Source organism: Mustela lutreola, chromosome 4 (genome assembly GCF_030435805.1).
Source record: "Mustela lutreola isolate mMusLut2 chromosome 4, mMusLut2.pri, whole genome shotgun sequence".
Taxonomy (NCBI): Eukaryota; Metazoa; Chordata; class Mammalia; order Carnivora; family Mustelidae; genus Mustela; species Mustela lutreola.
Window position 1 is genome coordinate 130,813,841 of NC_081293.1, and position 21,731 is coordinate 130,835,571.

Sequence of the window (21,731 nt, forward strand, 5' to 3'; positions counted from 1 at the left end):
AATCTACATTCTACTCCTTAGTTTCCATTTATTTGCAGTTAAGGAGAAAGTTAGAATGTTATAATGATACTTGGAGAAGGAACCATCTCAGATGTTAAGGCAGTTTCTTCTCCCCTCTTCCTCAGTCTTCTTCCCCTTTCTTTCTCTTCTTGATATATTTACTAGCATTAGTTATCCAGTTGTTCCCCCAGAATGTTGTATCTTTTTTCTTACAGTGTTTTTACAGAAGCATAATTATAATTAGGAGGGAGTTTTTTATTTTTATTTATTTTATTTTTTTATTTTTTTTTTTTTTGCAAACTCAGCAGGGCATTTGTTTTAATTCTTTTTTTTTAAGTGTTTTGTTTTTTGGTTTTGGGGTTTTTTTTTAGTTTTCTCTCTACCGAACATGGGGCTCAAACTCATAACCCCAAGATCAAGAGTCACTTGCTCTTCCTACTGAGCCAGCTAGGAGCCCCTGTTTGTTTTAATTTTTAATCAACAAAGTTTCACTAGAGATAACCTGGAAAACATAGTAAAAAACAGTTGGCCTAAAGCTAGATTTGTTTAACCAACAGGGTGAACAGAATCCAGAATCAGTGGATGCATTCCTTCATGATTGCCATCAGTGCTCCTGGGCAACTGCAATGTGTGCTTCATTTATAAATGCTGACAAGCCACACATGAGTGTTTTGTGTTGGTGTTTAGTCTGGTTCAGATAATTACTATCATACAGTTACTTCAAACAACTTCTTCACAGAGATCCTTTGTTGTTTTGTTTTGTTTTTTTTTTTTAAGAAATCTCAGTCGTTTAATTAATTTATAACAGCATATTTGCAAAACAGTTTTTTTTCACTGTGCCTGATTTGCTTTATAGCTGAAGGAGGCTGTCCAGATACCACTTTCATTGAAGATGCAGTTCATGTGCTCTTAAAAACTCGACGCATTCTCAAGTGTTCTTATCCATATGGATTTTTCTTAGAACCTAAAAGCACAAAGAAAGAAATTTTTGAACTCATGCAAGTAAGATATCTTTTTAAAATTAAATTTAAATGCAATTATTATAGAAAATGGATTTTTTCCTTTTTCGGTGACTTAATTAAGTTTTATCTATTTTGGCTGTGACTAGAAAACAATTTTGTTTTTGTTTTTAGGATGGTTTTTAAATAAAGGAAAAATTACCAGTAATAAACTGAAATGTTTTTGTATTTAAATTTGCCACTACAGATATGAGTGAGTTCTGAGCTATGCAGACATTTTCTAACACATTTGTTTGTTTTAAACTGGCTGATATTGAAATCTAGCCTAATTCTTAGTATATAATTAGAAATTTTGTCTTCAAAGATGAAACAAATCACATTGCGTGCTAGATGGGAAAGTTGCTATTTACCGGTTTATTTTAAAAGTACAACTGAAAAAGTTACAGTATTTAAAAAACAAAAACACCTAAGCCAACTGACATCACTATAGCTAAACAACTTCATTGTACATTTTTTTTTTTTAATCCACCAAACTTTCTTCCCTTACCACAATTTTCATGTCACCCCTTTGAACTGTCCTCTAGTAAGTTATATCCTACATTTCTTAAAAAAAAATGCTCAATATTAATTTTCACGGTGAAGCCTTTCACATCTAACCCCAGATCATGGAGATTTTGCCTTGGCTCAAATTCCTTTAGCATTTCCATGTGGTCTGCACTACACAATCATGTATTTGCATGTACAATGCCTTGAAATTTACTCTTTTTTATTTTCACATAGACAAATAATAAATTCCCTGTAGACATCTGGCATACTCACTGTTTATTTGTAATCTTTACCAACTATGTTGCTATAAATGCCTTTTGAATTTATTTTCCTGAAATGTGCAAAATAGACATATATACTAAGCAGTAAGTTATTTTATAATTTGGATTACTTTATGACTTTAAAAGAGTAAGATTTATGTGAGAAACCAGATAGGCAATGGATTTGCTATTGACTAACCTACTCAGCCTAAAATCCTTCTTTTTTCCTCTCTCTCTTCTTACCATAGACAGACCTAGAAATGGTCACCGAAGACCTTGCCCAAAAAGTCAATAGGCCTTACCTTCGCACACCCCGCCACAAAATCATCAAGGCAGCGTGCCTTGTACAGCAGAAGAGACAAGAATTCCTGGCATCTGTGGCTCGGGGAGTTGCTCCTGCAGACTCACCAGAAGCTCCGAGGCGCAGGTAAAAAGGATGCATGCTATGGAAATCATCCTAGCTCCGGCCACAAATTTCACCAGGTTAATTTTTATCTAACTAGGGTTCATATTCCTGGAAATTACTTACACCTAAAGTACAAAGAGCTAATAAAAGCATGTTAACTTCTTTTGGGGGATTTCCCCGCAATACTATTTGTGTCTGTCTTATATTTTGTTTGTCTTTCTGTAGTTTCTTGGAATACATTAGGCTAGGTTAATTTCACACTTCAGGTGAACTCATAATTCAAAGTACTCTAATGCATCAGTTCAAATATTTAATATATATATTGATCTAATAGTCATAAGCATCTTATAATGTCAAATTTGGAAGCCTTGCCAACTTGTTATGGTCTTATATTTTTATGTAAGAGGTTATGAAAAAATTAGAAATCTGATATTAATAGTCATTTAATTGATTCATATTCATCCATTAAAGAACAGTTAGTTTTGGTTATTTATTTCAGATTCTTACACTACTACTGCCATTATAAATTGAAGCCTATTTTCTTATTCATAATAATTATAGGCCTTAGAAATTCCTTTGACCCTATTTTTATTACATAAACACTTAAAAATAGAAGGAATCATAAAATATTCTGTTATAGCATGATTATTTTTATTTTTCTACCATTTTACACAAACCTAAAGCAATTTAGAACTTGAAAGAATTAAAATATCATTTTAATTATATTCAGTAGTTGATCTACTTTGGTTAAGCACGTTCCAAGCAGAGGACTTAAAAGTAATGTTCAGTGGATAAGGGTCTGATTGTACTTTGTAGTGATGATAATAAATCAAATGGTATGTCTGATTTCTTTGTAGCTTTGCTGGTGGAACATGGGATTGGGAATATTTAGGATTTGCATCACCTGAGGTAATTGCTTTGTGGGGGGACAGGGGTTTTGTTTTGTTTTATTAATTATATTTTTCCTTCATGAAATCCTGCTTGCATTTCCACCCTTATCTATTCTAAATCCTACTGAGATTGTCAGTAGTGGTTTTTGTCTTTTGTGTTAAATAAAAATGCCTCAGCAGAATCTACATTTAGTTATTTGTAGTATTGAATTATCATCACATTATTAAATGCTTCCCCCTTATTATTTTTAATTACTGAGCAGTCATAATTAAGGCCAACTTACAGCATATATTTTGAAACATCACTTCAAATTGGTTAATGAGATACAAATTTTATTTATCAGAAATGTATTATATGGGGCACCTGGATGTCTCAGAGGCTTAAGCCTTTGCCTTAGGCTTGGGTCATGATCTCAGGGTCCTGAGATCAAGCCCCCCCATCGGGCTCTCTGCTCGGTGGGGAGCCTGTTTCCCTTTCTCTCTGACTGCTTCTCTGCCTACTCGTGATCTCTCTGTCAAATAAATAAAAATCTTGGGAAGAAAAAAAAAAAAAGAAAGAAATGTATTATATATTTGTTGTAATATTATTTCAGTCTGGATCTATAAAGAACCTACACAGTCTGTTTTTTTAAAGTTACTACAACAGTGTGATTGAATTGATTTATAATCAGTTTCTAAGGTGGAAATTGATATTAATAATGTTGATGCAGAAAGAAATGCTTCACTTAGTTCTCTTTCTCTTTAAGGTTTTCACCCTCTTGGGTTTTTTTGGTTGTTGTTATTGATAGATTTTAAAATACAAACAGTATTAACTGTTTGGAGTACTGCAAATAGCAGTTACCACAAATAAAAATAAGATAGAGTGAAAATCTTAATCACATTGCTGTTTTCTGAGATTTAAATTGCCACTGTCACTGGGGAGTCAGATTGTAAATGGTTTTAGCAGTTCTATTTCTGTCTCTCCTTCTAAAACAGTAGTATATATCTAATGTTTATGTTATAATAACCTTTTAACTTAGTGCTTGGAAGGGAGCAGGACAAACAGTGAAACCTTTGTCATTTACAGTCCATTTTTTATCTCAACTGAAAGAGAATGAAATTAATTATGACCCAGAAATGACTGTGGCTTATTTAAATCAGATACTTTCTCTTTTCAGCTGCTGAGGATACTTGCAATCACCTTGTGGCCTTTTTTGTATTGGTAGATATATTCAAGAAAATACTGACTTTTAGAAAACCATTTGTGCTTTTGAAAATTTTAAATTCTCTTAAATTGCAAAGAGAATTCAATATATTAATGAAATTTCTATTGTAAAAAAAATTATGAACCTTTTCTTTACTTGATCCTATGCTTATTATTCTGGTATAATTACAGCTTTGAGGATAATATGGAAAATTCTACCTAAAAGCGTGAATAAACAAGCTTCAATTATCAAAAATGAGTACTAAAGATTTCAGTATTTCAAGGTATAAACACGGTTTAGCTACATTTGAGCAAAAATAAAACCTTTACCAGTGTATTCATAGTCATGTATGCATCATCTTGCAGCTCCTAGCTCTGATAGTAACTTTAGGAATCCTAAATATTTGTCCTTGAATATTGAAGGCCTCCTAATGTGACTGACACAGATTCATTTTGTTAAAAAAAAAAAAAAAAAAAAAGCTTGCCACCTCGCATGTGAATATTTATGAATAAAAATATTGAGCTCTTGTTCTCCAGAGATTGAGAATTGTGAAAGTATAAGTAACTTTTTTCCTTAAATTTATTTTTTATGTGTTAATAAGTTTTATAAGAATTATTTAACTACTTATTTTTAACTATTATTTTTCTCTTCTTTAAAATCTTGGGCACACGGATACACCAAGCTTTTATGTAAATCTTTTTGGAAGTCTAAAGCATTACCATATAGCGTGAAACTAAAGATCTGCATGCGTGTGACTATCAAGTAACTGCCAAAATAGTATCTTGAAAAATTAGCTCTTTGCCTTCATATATACTCTGCAGAGAAAAATAATAATGTTACCAAACTCCAATAGGCTTCTTTTTTCAGTAAAGTTAATACCATCTTACTCCTTTTTTAATTGAATTGAATGAGTCAGTGACAATCATAATTATTTTGTACTACTTTAAAGGCCGTGGAGCCCAGAGGAAAGAGCACGGTGTTCAAGGCCGAGGGACACCCAAGCTCAAGGTTGAGCTTTGTAACTTATCAAAATTTAGGCTGTGTTCTTCCTTAAATTCCTCCTCTTTAAAATGCAGGTGATGCTAAATACTTCGTGAAAGTTCTGGAAGGATTAAAGCGTCTCTTTAAGTCACTGACAGATTTGGTACTCAGCAAAAATCTCCTGGCAGCTTTTTCCCCTATAAATCTCAAGATTTCTTAATATTCTCTGTAACCTTAGTACTCTCGAACCATTCGGAGTATACCAGCTAAAGCCTTTTCAAATATTTTCTTAAAAATCTAGAATTCTGGGGCACCTGGTGTGATCAGGTGAGCATCCCACTCTTGGTTTTGGCTCAGGTCATCATCTCAGGGTTGTAGGATAGAACCCCACATGGGGCTGTGCACTCAGCAGGGAGTCTTCTTGGACTCTCCCTCTCCCTGTATGCTTCCCCCTCATGCACGCATTTCTCTCTCTCTCTCAAATAAATAAATAAATCTTTTTTTAAAAATCTAGGAATTCTTAGGAATTTTCAGATAAATTTAATTTTATGAGATCAAATTTTTAAGCCTGTTGCATCATGAGAGAATGCTATTGAGTTTTCTGTCAGAATAATTATAAATAAATCAAGTTTCCTTTATAGTTGTTTTTAAACCAAATTTTAATTTTCTTAAATTGGGAATATGTATATTCTGTGGTCAGTAATAGTTCCTTTAATTCAGAATAACTTTTTGTACCACCATCAAGTGTACAAAGTAAACAAATTCTCCTTAAATATAAACCTTGAGAGGCGTCTGGGTGACTCAGTCAGTTAAGCATCAAGCGTCTGACTCTTGGTTTCCACTCAGGTAATGATCTTGGGGTGGTGACATTGAGCCCCAAGTTAGGCTTACACTCAACATGGAGTCTGCTTGAGATTCTCTCTCCCTCTCCCTACCCCTCCATTCCTCCCTGCTCACATCCTCTCTCTAAAGTAAATAATTAAAATCTTTAATTAAATAAATAAATAAACACCATCCAGTTTGGGATCATGGACCTCCAGAAAAAGAGGAAATCATACCACAGCTTGAAGAATCTAAATAATCCCCCTGAGGACTTGTATTGTCTTTCTTGGTTTCTAACCTGGTACGATGCTTCCCACTTCTTATTGTTTACACAGACGGAGTTTAAATAAATTTGACTTGAATGGTATGATGTGAAAACTTTATTTGTGATGTAAAACTTCCCTTCATTTATTGTGGTTTTTTCACAATATAAGCATATCTAATATCCCAGGGTCAGCAGGATGATCATAAACCTGAGTATCTTAACGTTTATCACTGAAAAATTCTACAGTCATTCTCAAAATTAGCCTATTCATGCTGGTGTCATGCACAAGAACTGGCCTCTCTCCTAGAATTTTCTGTCACTAAAATGTGGAAAAGTATGTTTGTACCCAAGAAATAGCAGGTCGCACAGGTTCTGCCTTGCCAAAACCTGTATTCTTCCCATATGCTATACAGAAAACACTTCCTCCTGCCCATGTCATAGATAACCCCATGTATTAGTTAATAAAGGAAGGAAGCCAAGTAACATCTTAGCTTTAAAGCTAACTTTACATTTTTCATTTAACTTAACTTTCATTTAACTTAATTTAATTTTTCATTTAACTTTTGAGTATGGTATGTAGTTGTCCCAAAGAATACAAAATCTAATAGTCTGACAAGTACTTGACAGTGTATGCTCTTCGTTGTCTTTTTTTTTTTCTATTGCACATGTCACAGTCACTTTTTAAAAACCAAACCTCCAAGAGCCTACCTTATCTTAGTAAAGATCCTAACTTAAATTAGTTAAATCATTATAGTTCTCATCATATTAGGTAACAAGACCCAAGCACGTGAATTAAGGCTTAGTTATGACCTAGCATTGGAGCTTGCAAGTATTCTCAAGTTATCCAGGCAGTCGTAGTGACTATTTGAATTTTTTTCTTTTTCCATTTTATCTTTTATTTTTCATTGGCATGGCAAAACCTGAAGTTTCTTTAGTCAAAGCGAAGTGATTTTATAATATGTATATAAAATCACACATTTTTTTCCTGGAAAAAAGTGTATTGTTTGTTTTATTTGCATTAGAAAAATTGCATGCTCTCCTGTATTTTATAACCTTTGGTTTATGCAGGAATATGCTGAATTTCAGTACCGGAGGAGGCACAGACAGCAGCGCCGTCGAGGAGATGTGCACAGTCTGCTCAGTAGCCCTCCGGACCCTGAGGAGCCAAGTGAGAGCACTTTAGGTAAGCTCTTGAGCTGGCTGTGTTTTAGTCTCTTGGTTCTCCTGAATTCGTTCTAAAAACTGGCTAATCTAAATGTTTACAGTTTGTAGTTCAGATATACACTCAATATGCAGATGCTTCACATGTCACACGACACAGAATCCAGGGAGATCAAGAACTTGGGCTGTGGGAGTCAGCTAGACGTGGATACGTGACCCCTTCCCTGCTGTGTGTCAGTGTGAAACTTTAGTCAGGTTCACTTAACATCTCCAAGCTTCAGTCTCCTCATTCCAAAGAAGCAATAATAATAGTGCCACTTTGTGGGCTCGTGGGCTCCCTGTGAGCAGTAAATGAGAGAATGAATGTAAAAGCCTTACACACTGGTAGCACCTAGTGAGCACAAAATAAATTGTAGCTCTTGATTACTGTTACTGTGTTCATGGAATATTTTTCTCCTAGCCTCAGTCCCCCCTAAACATTCTTTAAAAGAGAGAAGATTGGGGCACCTAGGTGATTCAGTGGGTTGAGCCTCTGCCTTCAGCTCAAGGTCCTGGGATTGAGCCCCACATCGCACTGGGCTCTCTGCTCAGCAGGGAGCGTGCTTTCCCCTCTCTCTGCCTGCCTCTCTGCCTGCTTGTGATATCTGTCTGTCAAATAAATAAGTAAAATCTTGAAAAAATAAAAATAAAAGAGGATTTCTGGTATTAGAGATATATGATTTTTAATTATCAACTCTTAAATGTTTGTTAATGGAAAATCTTCAGACTATCATGTCAGTAGATCATCTTTAATATATCAGCATCAGTGAGCCTAAAGATTTGTTCTTCAGGCTATTGTAATGCCAAAATTCCTTAGTTTTGTTTGTTATTGCTTAAGGAAAAAAAGAGGAATGGGTGGTAGCACTTGCATTATTTATTAATAGAACCATATATAGTGCAAACAAAAATATAAAGAACAATCGTGTTTGAAGTAGTAATATTATATATATGTGTGTGTGTGTGTATATATATACATAAACAGGAAAATTACATATATGTATAATTACACATGTAATTTTTTTCTAAATAAGGAAAAAGGGGTGCCAGTTAGCACCCCTTTTTGGAGCCCAGTGTGGGACTTGAACTCACAACCCTGAGATCAAGACTTGAGCTGAGATCAAAAGTCAGATGCCTTACTGACTGAGCCATCCAGATGCCCCAGTATTATATATATTTGATGAGACAAATATGGAAGAGAAATCACTGAAAGATTAAGTGAACACGGGTTTTTGACAGCACCAAAAGAGAAATTGTCGGCCGAAAAAAAGAAAAGATGAGTGAAATTTTGTATGACTAAATTGTCTCTGGCTCCACTTGCTTTGAAACAGACATCCCGGATGGTGGCAGTGGCCGCAGGCCTGGTGCCTCGGTGGTGAGCTCCGCGTCTATGAGCGTGCTGCACAGCTCTTCCCTACGCGACTACACCCCTGCCAGTCGCTCTGAAAACCAGGACTCTCTTCAGGTAGCCTTCCTGGGCAGCTCGTTGCCCCTGTTTATGTTCTTACTCTGTTTAGCATGGCTTCCTATTTTTACTTTTATTGCTTTTCTTTTTCTTCTTTTCATTCTAAAACCTTTGTTTCAGAGATGTGATACTGGGGAAGATTCTTAAATTTCAGAGTTTTCTTAAGGATTCTTTTTTCTCTTTAGTGTGGTCAAGGACAAAATTAAGATTTGAGTAGATAACACAATAATTGTGTATAAATAAAGGTAATATTTATTATCTTTGGGAAAAGAGTAGGTGCTAAACCTTATTCAGTTAAATCATTTTTCCTTTAAAATTTTAAAGTGATTTTACTTTCTGTCACCTCAGGCTCTGAGTTCCTTGGATGAAGATGATCCCAATATACTTCTTGCAATACAGTTATCACTGCAAGAATCCGGGCTGGCCATTGATGAGGAAAATAGAGACCTCCTCAGTAATGAGGCATCCTTAGGAGCTATAGGCACCTCTTTACCTTCCAGGCTAGACTCGGTCCCCAGGAACACAGATAGCCCTCGGGCAGCATTGAGCAGCTCTGAGCTGTTGGAACTTGGTGACAGCCTCATGAGATTAGGAACAGAAAGTGACCCATTTTCAACTGACACTCTGAGTTCACACCCTCTCAGTGAGGCAAGAAGTGAATTCTATCCCTCGTCCAGTGACCCCGACTCAGCTGGCCAGGATGCCAACATCAATGACAATCTCCTTGGCAATATCATGGCTTGGTTTCATGACATGAACCCTCAGAGTATTGCCCTGATTCCTCCAGCAGCTACAGAAATCAGTGCAGATTCTCAGCTTCCCTGTGTCAAAGATGAGTCAGAAGGTGTAAGGGATATGGAACTCTTGCCACCAGAAGAAGATTCAGTGTTTGAAGATGCTGTGGTCAGTGAAGGTAGAGGAACCCAAATAGAAGAAGCAAATCCTTTGGAAGAAAATACTCTGGCTGGGGAGGCCACATCTGTAGCTGGCAATAGTGGTAATGAGGCAGCCAACAAGGGGGATGGTTCAGATGTTTCAAGTCAAACACCTCAAACCTCCAGTGACTGGCTTGAACAAGTCCATTTAGTGTGAACTGCAGACCTCTGGGCTCTAAATGAGTCAAAGGTACAGATGGGATTCTAGTGGAGGATGCTTTATAGAGACTTGACCAACTCAATTCCAACTCCATTTTAAACCACTGACATTAGGTTGAATATGAAGGAGTTCCCTTGAACGGTAGCTTCATGTCTGATTTTAACCTTACGGAGAATTTCTTGGGTATTTAATGGGATAGCTTTTCCCTTTTGTACTGACAAAAAAGAAGAGTAAGAGAAACACAAATGGAATGAGTAGGCTAGATTCCACATTCTGAGAAAGTGCAGTCCTCTGTTTAGCCTAAGGTTGGCAATACTTAAATTGAACGTTTAAATTAAAGGCTTACTCCCTAAGCCTTGGGTGGTTTTTCCTCTTTTAAAGAAAAAAGTTTTCTTCATTTTAGAAGTTATTTTGGACAGATCTAATAACATTCGTTCCTCGGTCTGTTTGTGCTCTTCCATCACCTTCTTCCTTTCTGTGTGAGCAGTATGAACTGAGGTATCCAAGGCTTCTCCTTAGTGCTACATCTACCACAGTGTAGTTTCATATTCACATGAATCAAAGATTTCTTGTCATGTCTATTACAGTCCACTTGTGCCAAACTGACTCATGCGCTGACTAACAAGGCGTGTAGGCGTGCAGTGTCCTGGAGGGCTCCAGAGGAGTCTCGGCCTTCCCAGGAGTTAAAGGTGCCACTTGGTAGCAGTGATATTCCAGAATTGAATGGGCTTTTGTTGCCATGGAGACTGCATTTAAATAAATGTAGCCTGTAGCTTAAGTTAACTAAACCTAATGCTGCTGTTAAAAACAGTTTATTTTAATATTAAAATACAGTTGATTAGCAACAGCGGTGCTGTATTTTAAGAGACACTTTATTGGAAGTGCAATCATAGTTCTTTGTTTTCACACTTTTACAGTGCATTCTAATTACTAATGGGTGCAATTACTTTTAATGGTAAGTGTTTTATAAAATAGAAAAAACCGTGGAGTTTTCATGAGTTATAGTAAATCCCACAATTATTAAAAAATTCAATAAAACATCCTGCGCAACATGTTACCGTGCCTTTGCCTAACTAAATGGATAGTTGCCAGTTAAATAAGTGAGTAATTCAAATTTCAGTGTCTCTTCTGAAGTAACTATGCTATGAATTGCAAAGACCTCCATAAAACCACCCATGGCCTTGCCTTTACAGTAAATATAACAACTAAATGTTCAAACAGTTTGTTTGCCTAATAGCAAATGCTGATGTGTTTGTTCTATTGCACAATACTCATTTGCTGTGTGATTACTGTTTAGTGTTGAAAAAAATCAACTTCCTAGTTATCAGTGTCTTACTGTGAAGAAAATACTGGTCATAGTTGTAATTAAGAAACAATGGTACAGTGTGTAATTAAAACTAGAGTAAACTGTTGGAATGGCTGTTTTACTTATGTATTATCAAAACTAGCATAAGACAAAATAGATATGCAACACTCCATTTAATGTTTTGCCAGATTCTTACCAGAAATCTACAGATACCAAAATTTCGGTACTGAGCGTGTACAGGCAAGTCCTGGGCTGGGTAAAAGGTTATATTATTATTGATATCCATGTGAGTTGTGATTACGGTTTTTGATTAATATTTTTTTCCTCTAGAACCTGCTTTTGAAATTCTTGTCCTTCGAATTCATATGGCTAGAACATTATATTAGAATACTTAATATTCCCCAGGTTCCCTTGGAATAAATTATGTGTGAATTGCTCCTGTGCCATGGATATCAAAGGTCCACATTAGCTTTTATTTCCCCAGTTACCAGAAACATTGATATCAATCCCCATTAAACTATTGGGGAAAATATTAACTTTGTCTACAGTGTATTACTGTATATTAAACTGAAACAGTCCATTAAAGGATTTTTTTACAAATTTATTTTGGATTAAATATAATCGACACCAATCAGTTTTTAGACCAAGTTGTAATTTTTCAATAGGAAGAGTCTTTGTATCACATCAAGACGTCTTGCAAAGCTGCAATAAGGTGAGAAAGAGTGGTCTGTGTGGAGACCTGTGGAGACAGTGTATGTGATGGGTTCCAGCTCCTTGCACCTTGTGCAGCACCCTTCGTTTCTGTGCTGTTATCTCCTGAGCATGAAAAATGATCATTATTCAATTTGTATTTCCTTGGTACATATTTTAAAAACAACACAGTCATTGACTTTACAATTCAGAAATAAAGTTTGGCAAAGCCTATTTTGTAAACAAGTTAATTTTATAATGTTAAAAAAAAATACTCTAACCTTGACTTGTTATTTGCACTTTCATAGTCTATACTTGATACATTCCCACTTTATATACAGTAGGATTCTACAAACGTGTAGATGTTTGGCCAAATGAATGCTGTTAATAATATGTAAAATTCTTTGATTAAACATTTATTACTTAAACCACTTCATTTTTGTCTCATTACATTATAGACTTTGTTTTAACCAAGTCAGGAAGCTGATTTTCTTCAAATTAAATTCCCTCCAATAAATGGGATTAATTTGGTTCTTAAATGTAATTGATTAGTGCCTAATATTTTTTTACCCCTGCCCTCTTCCTGAGTATTTTATACCCCAAAGATAAACTCCAGAACACTGCATGACAATGTGTTAAAACGTTGTGACTTCAGCACTCCTTTTATTTGCATCACTGCAGCTTTCAGGAGAAAAGTGTTATGATTTTTCCTTGAACTCTCCCAATAGAAACACAGAAAAAGATAGAATTTTAAGGTATTTTGTGAATAGAACAGGAAGAATTTTGTATGCCATATGCATAGAAGCACCACCATTTTATTATTCTGTCCCTTCTGAGTTACCAAAACAGCCCTGTGCATCTGACCTTCAGGTTTCACGGAGTCTGCCGGTGATAACCACTTAGTCATGTCGTTGTATTTATGCTTTTCATTCTGTGGATCTGCAACTTAACCGCGAATGTCCATCTGCTGAATTATTCTTCAGATGTTGTTTACTGCAGCAACTGATCTCATTTTTGTTCTCCATTTAGTCCTCAGATATTATTGTTTACCTGTCATGAATTAAAACTTGAGACTTAACAGAAGTTTGCTTGTAATCTTAAAAGTTATAGTTAGTGTATCTCTGAAGAGTAGAATCTTGGAATCTAAATAACAGATTTGGGGAGTATTTCTTAAGGCTGAAATAAAAACTCTCTAGGGAAAAAAAATTGTCATGTGCTCTGCACTGGATCTGAATGGTATTATCTCAACATTGGGCCATCAGGATAATCACTGGGTCTTCTTCTTAGCAACAATATGTTACTGCCTTGTCACCCAACACCCTCTCACCACAATAGGTAGGTTTCTTTCTAGAAAAATAGAAGTGGCTCTTTCTAGACTACTGAGTGACCATCATTATTTTAGGAAGGGGCAGTCATCGTGGTTATTAAAGAAAGATGAACCAGAAAAATTCTCTTTAGCTCTCTGTTCCACTTAGGACTGACAGGTGGCTGACAAACTGTGAGTGGTGGGCAAACTTTTGAAGGGCTTATCCTTCAGTCTTTGAAACTGTAGCATAAAGATATTCTAGATTGAGCTGTATGTCATTTTGTAGCCAGCTATTGCACAAGGGCCTAAAGTGCACAAGGCATCAGTTTACAGAGAGCATGAGAGATACATACATGAAAGGAGGAAGGACACAATATAGGAAAGGCTAATTGTCAGACAAGACAGTCTAGTTCTCTTGCACCTCTTCTGCGCCCACACACTTTGCTGGGTGTCCCAAGACTGCAAGGCCTGACAGCCGTTTTGCCTGGGTATTTTTCAGGATTTATGTAGTTAGTAACCTTGAGGACAGGGAGCAGGTATGCTGTAAAAGCAGTAGATTCCTCACCGTCGGTGTTTCTCAGTTGCATGCTTGGCATCCATCTGGACCCATTGGAACTAGGGACAAGGAGAACTGCCACAAACATGCCGATGTTCATTCTGCAGGCTGTGTCATGAGTGCTAAATAAGATCCTTGGCCTCTGACCCAAGAGTCTTGTCTTCTGTCCACATCTATGATGCTATGACAGGCCAGCTTACTTACGGGTTCTTACTGATAGGGTAAAATCAAATCCCAGGCCTGACAGTTTTGGCAATGGAGATGGAATGCTGACAGAGACGTGATTTTTCTGGAAGGAACCATGGGTCAGATTTGGGAATCTAAGACTCCCTGGAAGTGGTAGTGAATGCTCTCTCGAAGTGACAGATGAGGCTTAATGCGGAGAGGAAGGATTCCCACTGTCCTGCTTATTACTGAACGGAAGTTGAGCCAATGTTTAAAGGCTTTGCCAAAAAGCAAGGACTGAAACAAGCTGGCCAAATGGTGCCTTAGTCGTTGGTGACTCTTGCAGGCAGGCAGAGGAAGGAATATTTTCATGACAAGGAATCAGCAGTTCCTGTGACTATCTGAAAGGCAGATATAGTTCCAGAGTCAAGGATCCCCAAACAGAAAATAAATGGTATCAGTGATAAGAACCTTGCTTTTTGATTGAGAGCTTTGGATGGACCAAAAGTTTAAAAGTGCATTTGGTTGGGCTGCAAGCAATCGTGGCACTGTTCACATGCGAAAGTGCACGCAGGGCAGGTGGCCCTCATAGCTGGCAATGATGACAAGGTGTAAGTGCTGGAGTGACAGAGGTGCTGGGTGGGGGTGGAGAAGAAAGAAGCCCCTGGGCCCTGGTTCTCTCTGGATGTTGATGGGCATCACCCCTGCCATGGAACAGTTAAGTTCCCTCCCCACAGGCTAGCGTCCCCCCACCTCCTCAGGTTTCCCCTCCTTCTTGGTTAGGGGATAACAGGACCTGGGTCCCATATGCCACCTGCTGTAGCTCCGGACTCACACATTATATACTCCTCAGCTGGGAAAGGACAAGCTCCGCAGCAGAGAAGGTGGGCTTCCCTTGTGAGTGGGGCCCTGTGGGTGACTTATGTAATATCACAGCTTCCAAATCTGAATGTCTATTGGAACTGATGTGTTACATGCCCGGAAGTACCCATCTCATAATTTTCATGGGATTTCTCCCATTCAAGGATTGTCATATGTAGAGAAGTGACAGTGGGTCATGTAAATCACTCTCCAATTAGCCTCCTTGTCCTCTCCTCTCCTGTGGTCCAGCGGAAACAATAAAGAACCCAGGAGAAGAAAGAGAACACACTCCTTTGGTTAAAGTACTTGGGCCATTTCCCAGCACAACATTGCCACCTGTCTGAAGCAGGCACCAAGCACACCCATTTTGTAGAAATTTCACTATTAACTGGCTCCTAGACTCTCGTTGAAACTGAATGCCTGACCCATGGAGGCCTTGTGACTCACTTATAGGACATCTCCAATTTGGAGTGAGTCAACTGTACTTAGAAACTGTTAACCTGGGCCCAGCAGGCATTGCAAGTCAAATAGAAATGATGTTAGAAGAGGTATATTTGAGAGTGCAGCTAGCCTGACCACAGCAGTAAGTATCTCAATTTACATGAAAAAAAAAATTAGAAGCTACCCCTTCAGGAGATATTTTGAGCCCAACTTGAAGCAAGGTCACTGGCTTAGTTGGGGGAGTTGAGGTCTCAGTTGACAGAATGCCTGCACTCCATTCAATTGCTTGGCAGCAATTTCTACCAAGTCCCAGCAAAATTTTCTTGTAAGCTATAGAGAATACAATTCTAAAACTTATATGGAAAGGCAAAGGAACTAAAATAGCTAAAAACTATTTTGAAAAAGAAAAATTAAGTGGGAAGAATTGTTCTCATTTTCAAGACTACAGTAGTCAAGACTGATACTGGTGGAAGGATAGACACATAGATCTACAGAAGATGGAGATACAAAATCAGCCCCACACAGGTGTCATCAATTGATTTTGACAAAGGTACAAAAAATAAATGAAGGATAGTTTTTTCAACAAATGATGCTGGAATAATTGGTTTTAAAATGGGCAAAAACATGAATGACTACCTAAACCTCACACTACATAAAATGTAAAATGGATCACAAATTTAAATGTAAATATAAAACTTTCAGGAAGTAAAAAACGTAGTAGAAAATCTTCATGATCCAGATTAAGCAAAGAATTCTACCGCTTGATACCAAAAGCATGATCCATAAAAGAAAACATTGATAAATTGGACTTCATCAAAATTTAGCACTTTGCAAAAGAGCCTTGCAAAGGCGAAAAGCTCCAGACAGAAGATTTGCAAACCACGAATCTAGAATATATAAAGAACCCTCAAAATTCGACGGTACAAAGACAATCCAGTCTAAAATGGACAAAAACATGAAGAGACATTTTCCCGAAGAAGATAATGTGACTAACAAAGGAGCACGTGAAAAATTCAACGTCACTATCCACCAGGAAATACGAATTTAAAATCACAGTAAGACATGCTACGTGCCTATAAAACAGGCTAAAAGAAATAGCAGCAACACCAAATGCTGGCAAGCACGCAGAGAAACTGGATCGCCTGGGCGCCACTAGTGGGAATGTGATGGCACAGCCTCCCTGGAGGAGAGTTGGGTAGTTTCTTTTAAGAACCAACCGTCCACTTGTCATAGGACCCAGCACTTGCACTCCTGGAGGGAAAGTGAAAAACATGTCCACAGAAAAACCTGTACATAATTATTCATAGCAGCTTTATTTGTAGAAACCAAAAACTGGAATCCACTCAATGTCCTCTGGTAGAGGAATGGCGAACTGTGGTCTCTCATTGCAGTGGAATGCTACTCAGCTGAGAAAGGGGAATGAGCAACTGACACGACGTGTGACGAGTGGGATGGATCTCAAAGGGGTTACGCTAAGTGAAGAAAGCCAATCTCAAAATGTCACCTACTGTATGATTCCACATATGTAAATTTTTTGAAATGACAAAATAGAGATGCCAAACAAATGAGTGGCTATCAGGGCTTAGGGATGGTGGGGGTGGGGGTGTGGCTATAAAGGGGTTGCACAAGGGACGTCTTTGTGGTGATGGAATAGTCTATCTTGGTTACACTGTCTACATGAATCTACACGTGTGATAAAATGTGGAACTGCACATACATATTGTACTAATGTCAATTTCCTGGTTCTGATGTTGTACCTTATGTAAGAACCACTGGGGGAAACTGGGTAATGAGTACACAGGGCCTTCCTACATTTTCTTTGTAACTTCCTGTGAATCTGTAATTATTTCACAATAAAAAGTTAAAAAACAAAGGCCAAATTTGGCCTGCGGGCTATGGTGTGCTGACTGCATCTTTAGAGCAACAATCAGATCAGTAAAGGGTTTTCTTAGTGCATTATGAGCTGTCAGTAGTGCTGCAACTTGAGAACCATCAGTGAGATCTTCAGCACTGGATTTGTTTCAAAGACTATGATTAACTGCCAACATTTGTTCTTGACAGTTGCGTCAAGTATGTGCCATGGATATTTTGGCCATTGACGTTGTTTTGAGCCTCTGAGTGCCAAGGGGCATACTGATTTTAAAAAGAACGAGCCTAACTGTGCAATTAGCCCTTAAGATGAGTAGTTTCACCAAGGCCCTTTTGTATTAGATAGATACATGTGCTCATCGAACCCTGCCTAGAGCTAGAGAAGGGAATACCTGTTTGGGATAATATAAGAACAGAAGTTAAAAGTAAATTATAGGTAGCCCCACATTTGTGGGCATTATAGAAAGCATAACCTGAACTCTGCATTCTCCCAGTTTTTTCCCTGTAAGCGTCCACTACCCTGCTGTGGACATCTGAAGTTGATGGACAAAGGTGCTGCGCCTTATTGGGTTTGAGGCCACTCCTGATGGGTTTTCAAAATGGGGGCTCTTCTCAAAAGACAAATTTCTAATATTGGGAATAAATTAATCTCCTCAGATAGACTGATGCCAAGAGGTGTGGCCTAGAGTCCTTACTAAGTGCAGAAGTAAAAAGATTGCCATGGTTGTATTAGAATTTCTTTTAATCGGGGCACCTGGGTGGCTCAGTGGGTTAAGCCACTGCCTTCGGCTCAGGTCATGATCTCAGGGTCTTGGGGTCGAGTCCCGCATTGGGCTCTCTGCTCAGCAGGGAGCCTGCTTCCCTTCCTCTCTCTCTGCCTGCCTCTCCATCTACTTGTGATTTCTCTCTGTCAAATAAATAAATAAAATCTTTAAAAAAATAAAAATAAAAAAATTTAAAAAAAGAATTTCTTTTAATCAAGTCACTATGTAACAGCACATAGAGTAGATTTGCAATAGGCTGTGTGAGGTTGGGAACGTTGCTGAGACAGTGGAAATGCCTGATGTGTTGCTGGGACAGCAGCAACTTAAGAAATCTGTTGGCTTGTCCCTATTATATACAGCAAGGCTTTCTTGATGCCAGGATCGTATGCAAAACCTCAAGCTTCCCAGCTGAATTTTCTTCTTTTATGGAATTAATTCACCAGGGCACTGTATCAAAGCCTCTGGCAGGTACACACATGGCAATGTTTGTTAATGTATCCAGACCCAGGAGCTTTAGAGGGTCCTCCGAGATTTTTTTCGCTGAGTGACTTTAAAGTCCTTTTCTACTCGCTCATATTTCAGAGGTTACGCCCATCAAGACTTTGCCAGTAAGTAATGACATTATAAACACAGTAAGAAAATCTAGTAAAATAGTGGAGCTAGGCCTAATCTGAAACAACAGGTTACCAGAAAGTCAGGTGTGTGTGACTATAGTGTTGGACTTAAAATTCAGGTGTCTTACTTGAGATCTAAAAATTCAGTTAAATCTAGAAACGAAGCTCTCTATTCTAGAGAGACCAGATGGAAGAGGCATCTAATTTCTCCCATCCTACCCCTGCACAATTCTTTGGTGCTAGAAAATGGCCCCTTCTTCTTTGCATGCCAGGTACTAAAGGGGTTCAGGCTCCAAAGTCTTCCCTGAGAGCAATAAATTGCTTAATACAGAATTTAGTCTATGTAATTTCTAGATTAAGTATTATAATGATTTCTATAGAGTCAGTTCTGTAGAACTTGAAACCAAAAATTGCCTAGACTTGCCAGGTGTTGTATTTGTAAGAGAAAATAGAAGCATTCCCTGCATCCATATATTATACATAGCAGAGTTCTCAAAAATTCAACTTACACGTATCTGGTAGTTAACCAGAAATGTACTTCCCAAAGCAATTTATACTTCAATAATATTACTTAAACATGCTGTGCTTGTCAATCATCCATGAGGATCTTAACATTTTAATTATGTAAATGATAGGTCAGTGAACTTCTGTAAAAATCCAGCTGGTAAATATTTTAGACTTTGCAGGCCACATAGTGTCTGTGGCTGCTATTCCATTTTGTTGTAGCACAAAAGCATTCATAGGCAGTAAGTAAATGAATGGCTGTGGTTGTGTTCTAATAAAACTTTATAGAAACAGACTAGATTTGGTTTAGGGGCCTTAGTTTGCTGAATTCTGGTATAAAGGAACTGTCCATGTGTATAATGTTTGTATTAGGAGAAGGTACCAGGGCATTTACTATCTTGATAATATTTTCCCTATAAGACCCTTCTCCAAGGCAGGCTTGCCTTCCCCCCACCCCCATCTCCATAAGATTCCTTTACATGGTATGACCTTTAATCTTCATTTTGCTCGAGATCCAGTTCAAAGATTTTCTGTGTTTGTTATTGGTTTACTGTATAGTTTCTGATCTAGGCTCCGTCTGTTTTCTTTCTCCAGCAAAGCTCTCCTACACTGGGCATCTCTCACCTTCTGTGGCAGTAACAAGTTAATCTCATGTCAGGAACCTACCTCCCTTTGCACAGGTGGTAGCTTTTTGAGTCCTAAAATCACTGGAAATAAGGCAGAGGAATTTGGCTCAGCAAAACCCTGGGGATTCTAACTGAAGCTAAAGTCCACTGTTACCTCCAGACTCCTCTCAGTTCTGCATCTCTTCCATTAGCTACAATTTGGGAAAAGGACAGGGGAGGATGAGCAAGAGTCTTCTGGGTGTCGGGGACTTGGCTTGCAGCAATTTGAGAGACATACACCACCACTAAGAATTTCAGAATGATACTTTGAGGGTTCAGCTCACTCAAAACTTGTCCCTGCTGGCTCCTGGTTTTCCTTTAGGAGACAAGGAAATGGCAGAAACATTCTAAAGCAATGGTTAGATTAGAAAGGAATCCTAGAAAAGCTGTGAGACAAATGTCTGGCCCCAGCAGAAAACAGGTGGCATTTGCAAATTATTTTGCCCAGTCAAGTTCACTTCAATTCCATGTTAGCCTAATTTATTATTAACTTTGGGCCTTTGGAAAACCAAGACTTAACCTCCTCAATGGAAGGAATCAAACTTCCTTCCACAGTAAGCTTTTTATTCCCACAGCCTTGATTTTTCGGTCTGATTCTATTTCATTTTATTCTGTTTGTCTAATTTGCGATGCCATAGCATCAAAGACAGACACACAGACAAAGCTCGCCTGAATCTAAACCGCTGGCTGACTGATCCATTTCAGACTGATGGTCTGAAAGAATTACACTATGGTGATCTGCAGTCATCACAGAATTATAATCTATAATCCACTGTTGTTTGAAAATTTCCTGAACTAGAACTCTTTACTCTTGATTGTGTCTATTTGGAAAAGCTCATCTGCCTTATTCACAGCCTTCTTTTCTCTAATACTTTGGATAAATGAGGAAGGAGTTTTCCCAGTCCTCTCAGGCTGACTCCCACTTGCCGAACCGCTGGCAGCCAGAGCAAACCTCTGCTGTTCTCAGAGTCCTGATCCCCCCAGCGTGGGCTCTGCACACCCTACCTCCTCTGCTTCACATCTCTCCTCTGTCCCAAAAGAGGCTGCCACAGGTAAATGTTCCAATCCCTCTCTCCAGTTTTGGAAAAAAAGCCCTGGGCCTGTCTGAGGCCCTTCCTCTTTCTATCCCTACTCACTAGGATTTTTCTCCATTTCTAGCACCTTCATTTCCTCCTGCCTTCAAACGTGCCCCAAATGCCCCCCATCCTGGGGAGTGAAAAACCAAGAAGTAAAAAACACACAACCTTTGCCTTCCCCTGCTGTTTCTCTCCTTCCAGGAGTGAAGCAACCAGATTTCTCTCCTTCCACAACTTCTCCTGCCTCCATGAAGTCTGCACTCTGTCCTCGCTGCCCTCCAAATCAGTGATCCAGTCATTGTCAAATCCATTGGTCTTGCACTTGCTTTTATTGTGACCTTTGGGTGTAGGTTTAATGAAACAGTGTAGTGTGTTCTCAAGGTTTCTGAGACCTCGCAGCCCTACGTGAATTAAGGCAACACCTCACCAATACCTTCCTGGAAGGCTCTGCCCAGCCTCTGTAACGTTACACTTTCACTGTTGTTTTCGTTACCCAATATTCTTTTTCTTCCTTCAGTCTACTAATTACTGACATTTCTGGAATCTGGTCTTTGGACTCCCCTATGTATGTCATTCCTGACTGTTTCATCTGTCCTCCCGGCCTCATTTCTCACCTGCGATGGCCCCCAATTACCTCTAGCCCCAAGCTTCAGCCCTTGAACTCTGCCAGATTCACATTTCCTGTTCCCACATAGTCAAAATATCTAAACCTTTTCTCACATCACAACCCCCCAAGCCATTTCCCTCTTTCCTAAGATGGCTTTATTTTAGTAAATGACAATTACCCCCAGTGAAATCTGGGACTGCCCTATTTCTCCCCTGCCCTGAAGAGTCATCCAATCAG

General features: G+C 38.3%; 1 protein-coding gene across 3 annotated transcripts in view; it reads left to right on the forward strand.

Moving 5' to 3' along the window:
* Positions 1 to 12,498, forward strand: part of ANKIB1 (ankyrin repeat and IBR domain containing 1) — a 148,760-nt gene extending 136,262 nt beyond the window's left edge. For 2 of the 3 annotated variants that reach the window (XM_059171088.1, XM_059171089.1), the window contains exons 15-20: positions 857 to 1,002; positions 2,014 to 2,192; positions 3,029 to 3,080; positions 7,382 to 7,496; positions 8,842 to 8,975; positions 9,324 to 12,498. In XM_059171088.1, the coding sequence (XP_059027071.1) occupies positions 857 to 1,002; positions 2,014 to 2,192; positions 3,029 to 3,080; positions 7,382 to 7,496; positions 8,842 to 8,975; positions 9,324 to 10,067 (1,370 nt within the window). In that variant the 3' untranslated portion in view covers positions 10,068 to 12,498. The remainder of the gene's footprint in view (positions 1 to 856; positions 1,003 to 2,013; positions 2,193 to 3,028; positions 3,081 to 7,381; positions 7,497 to 8,841; positions 8,976 to 9,323) is intronic. The other variant, XM_059171091.1, reaches the window with a different exon arrangement.
* Positions 12,499 to 21,731: the final 9,233 nt, after the last annotated feature.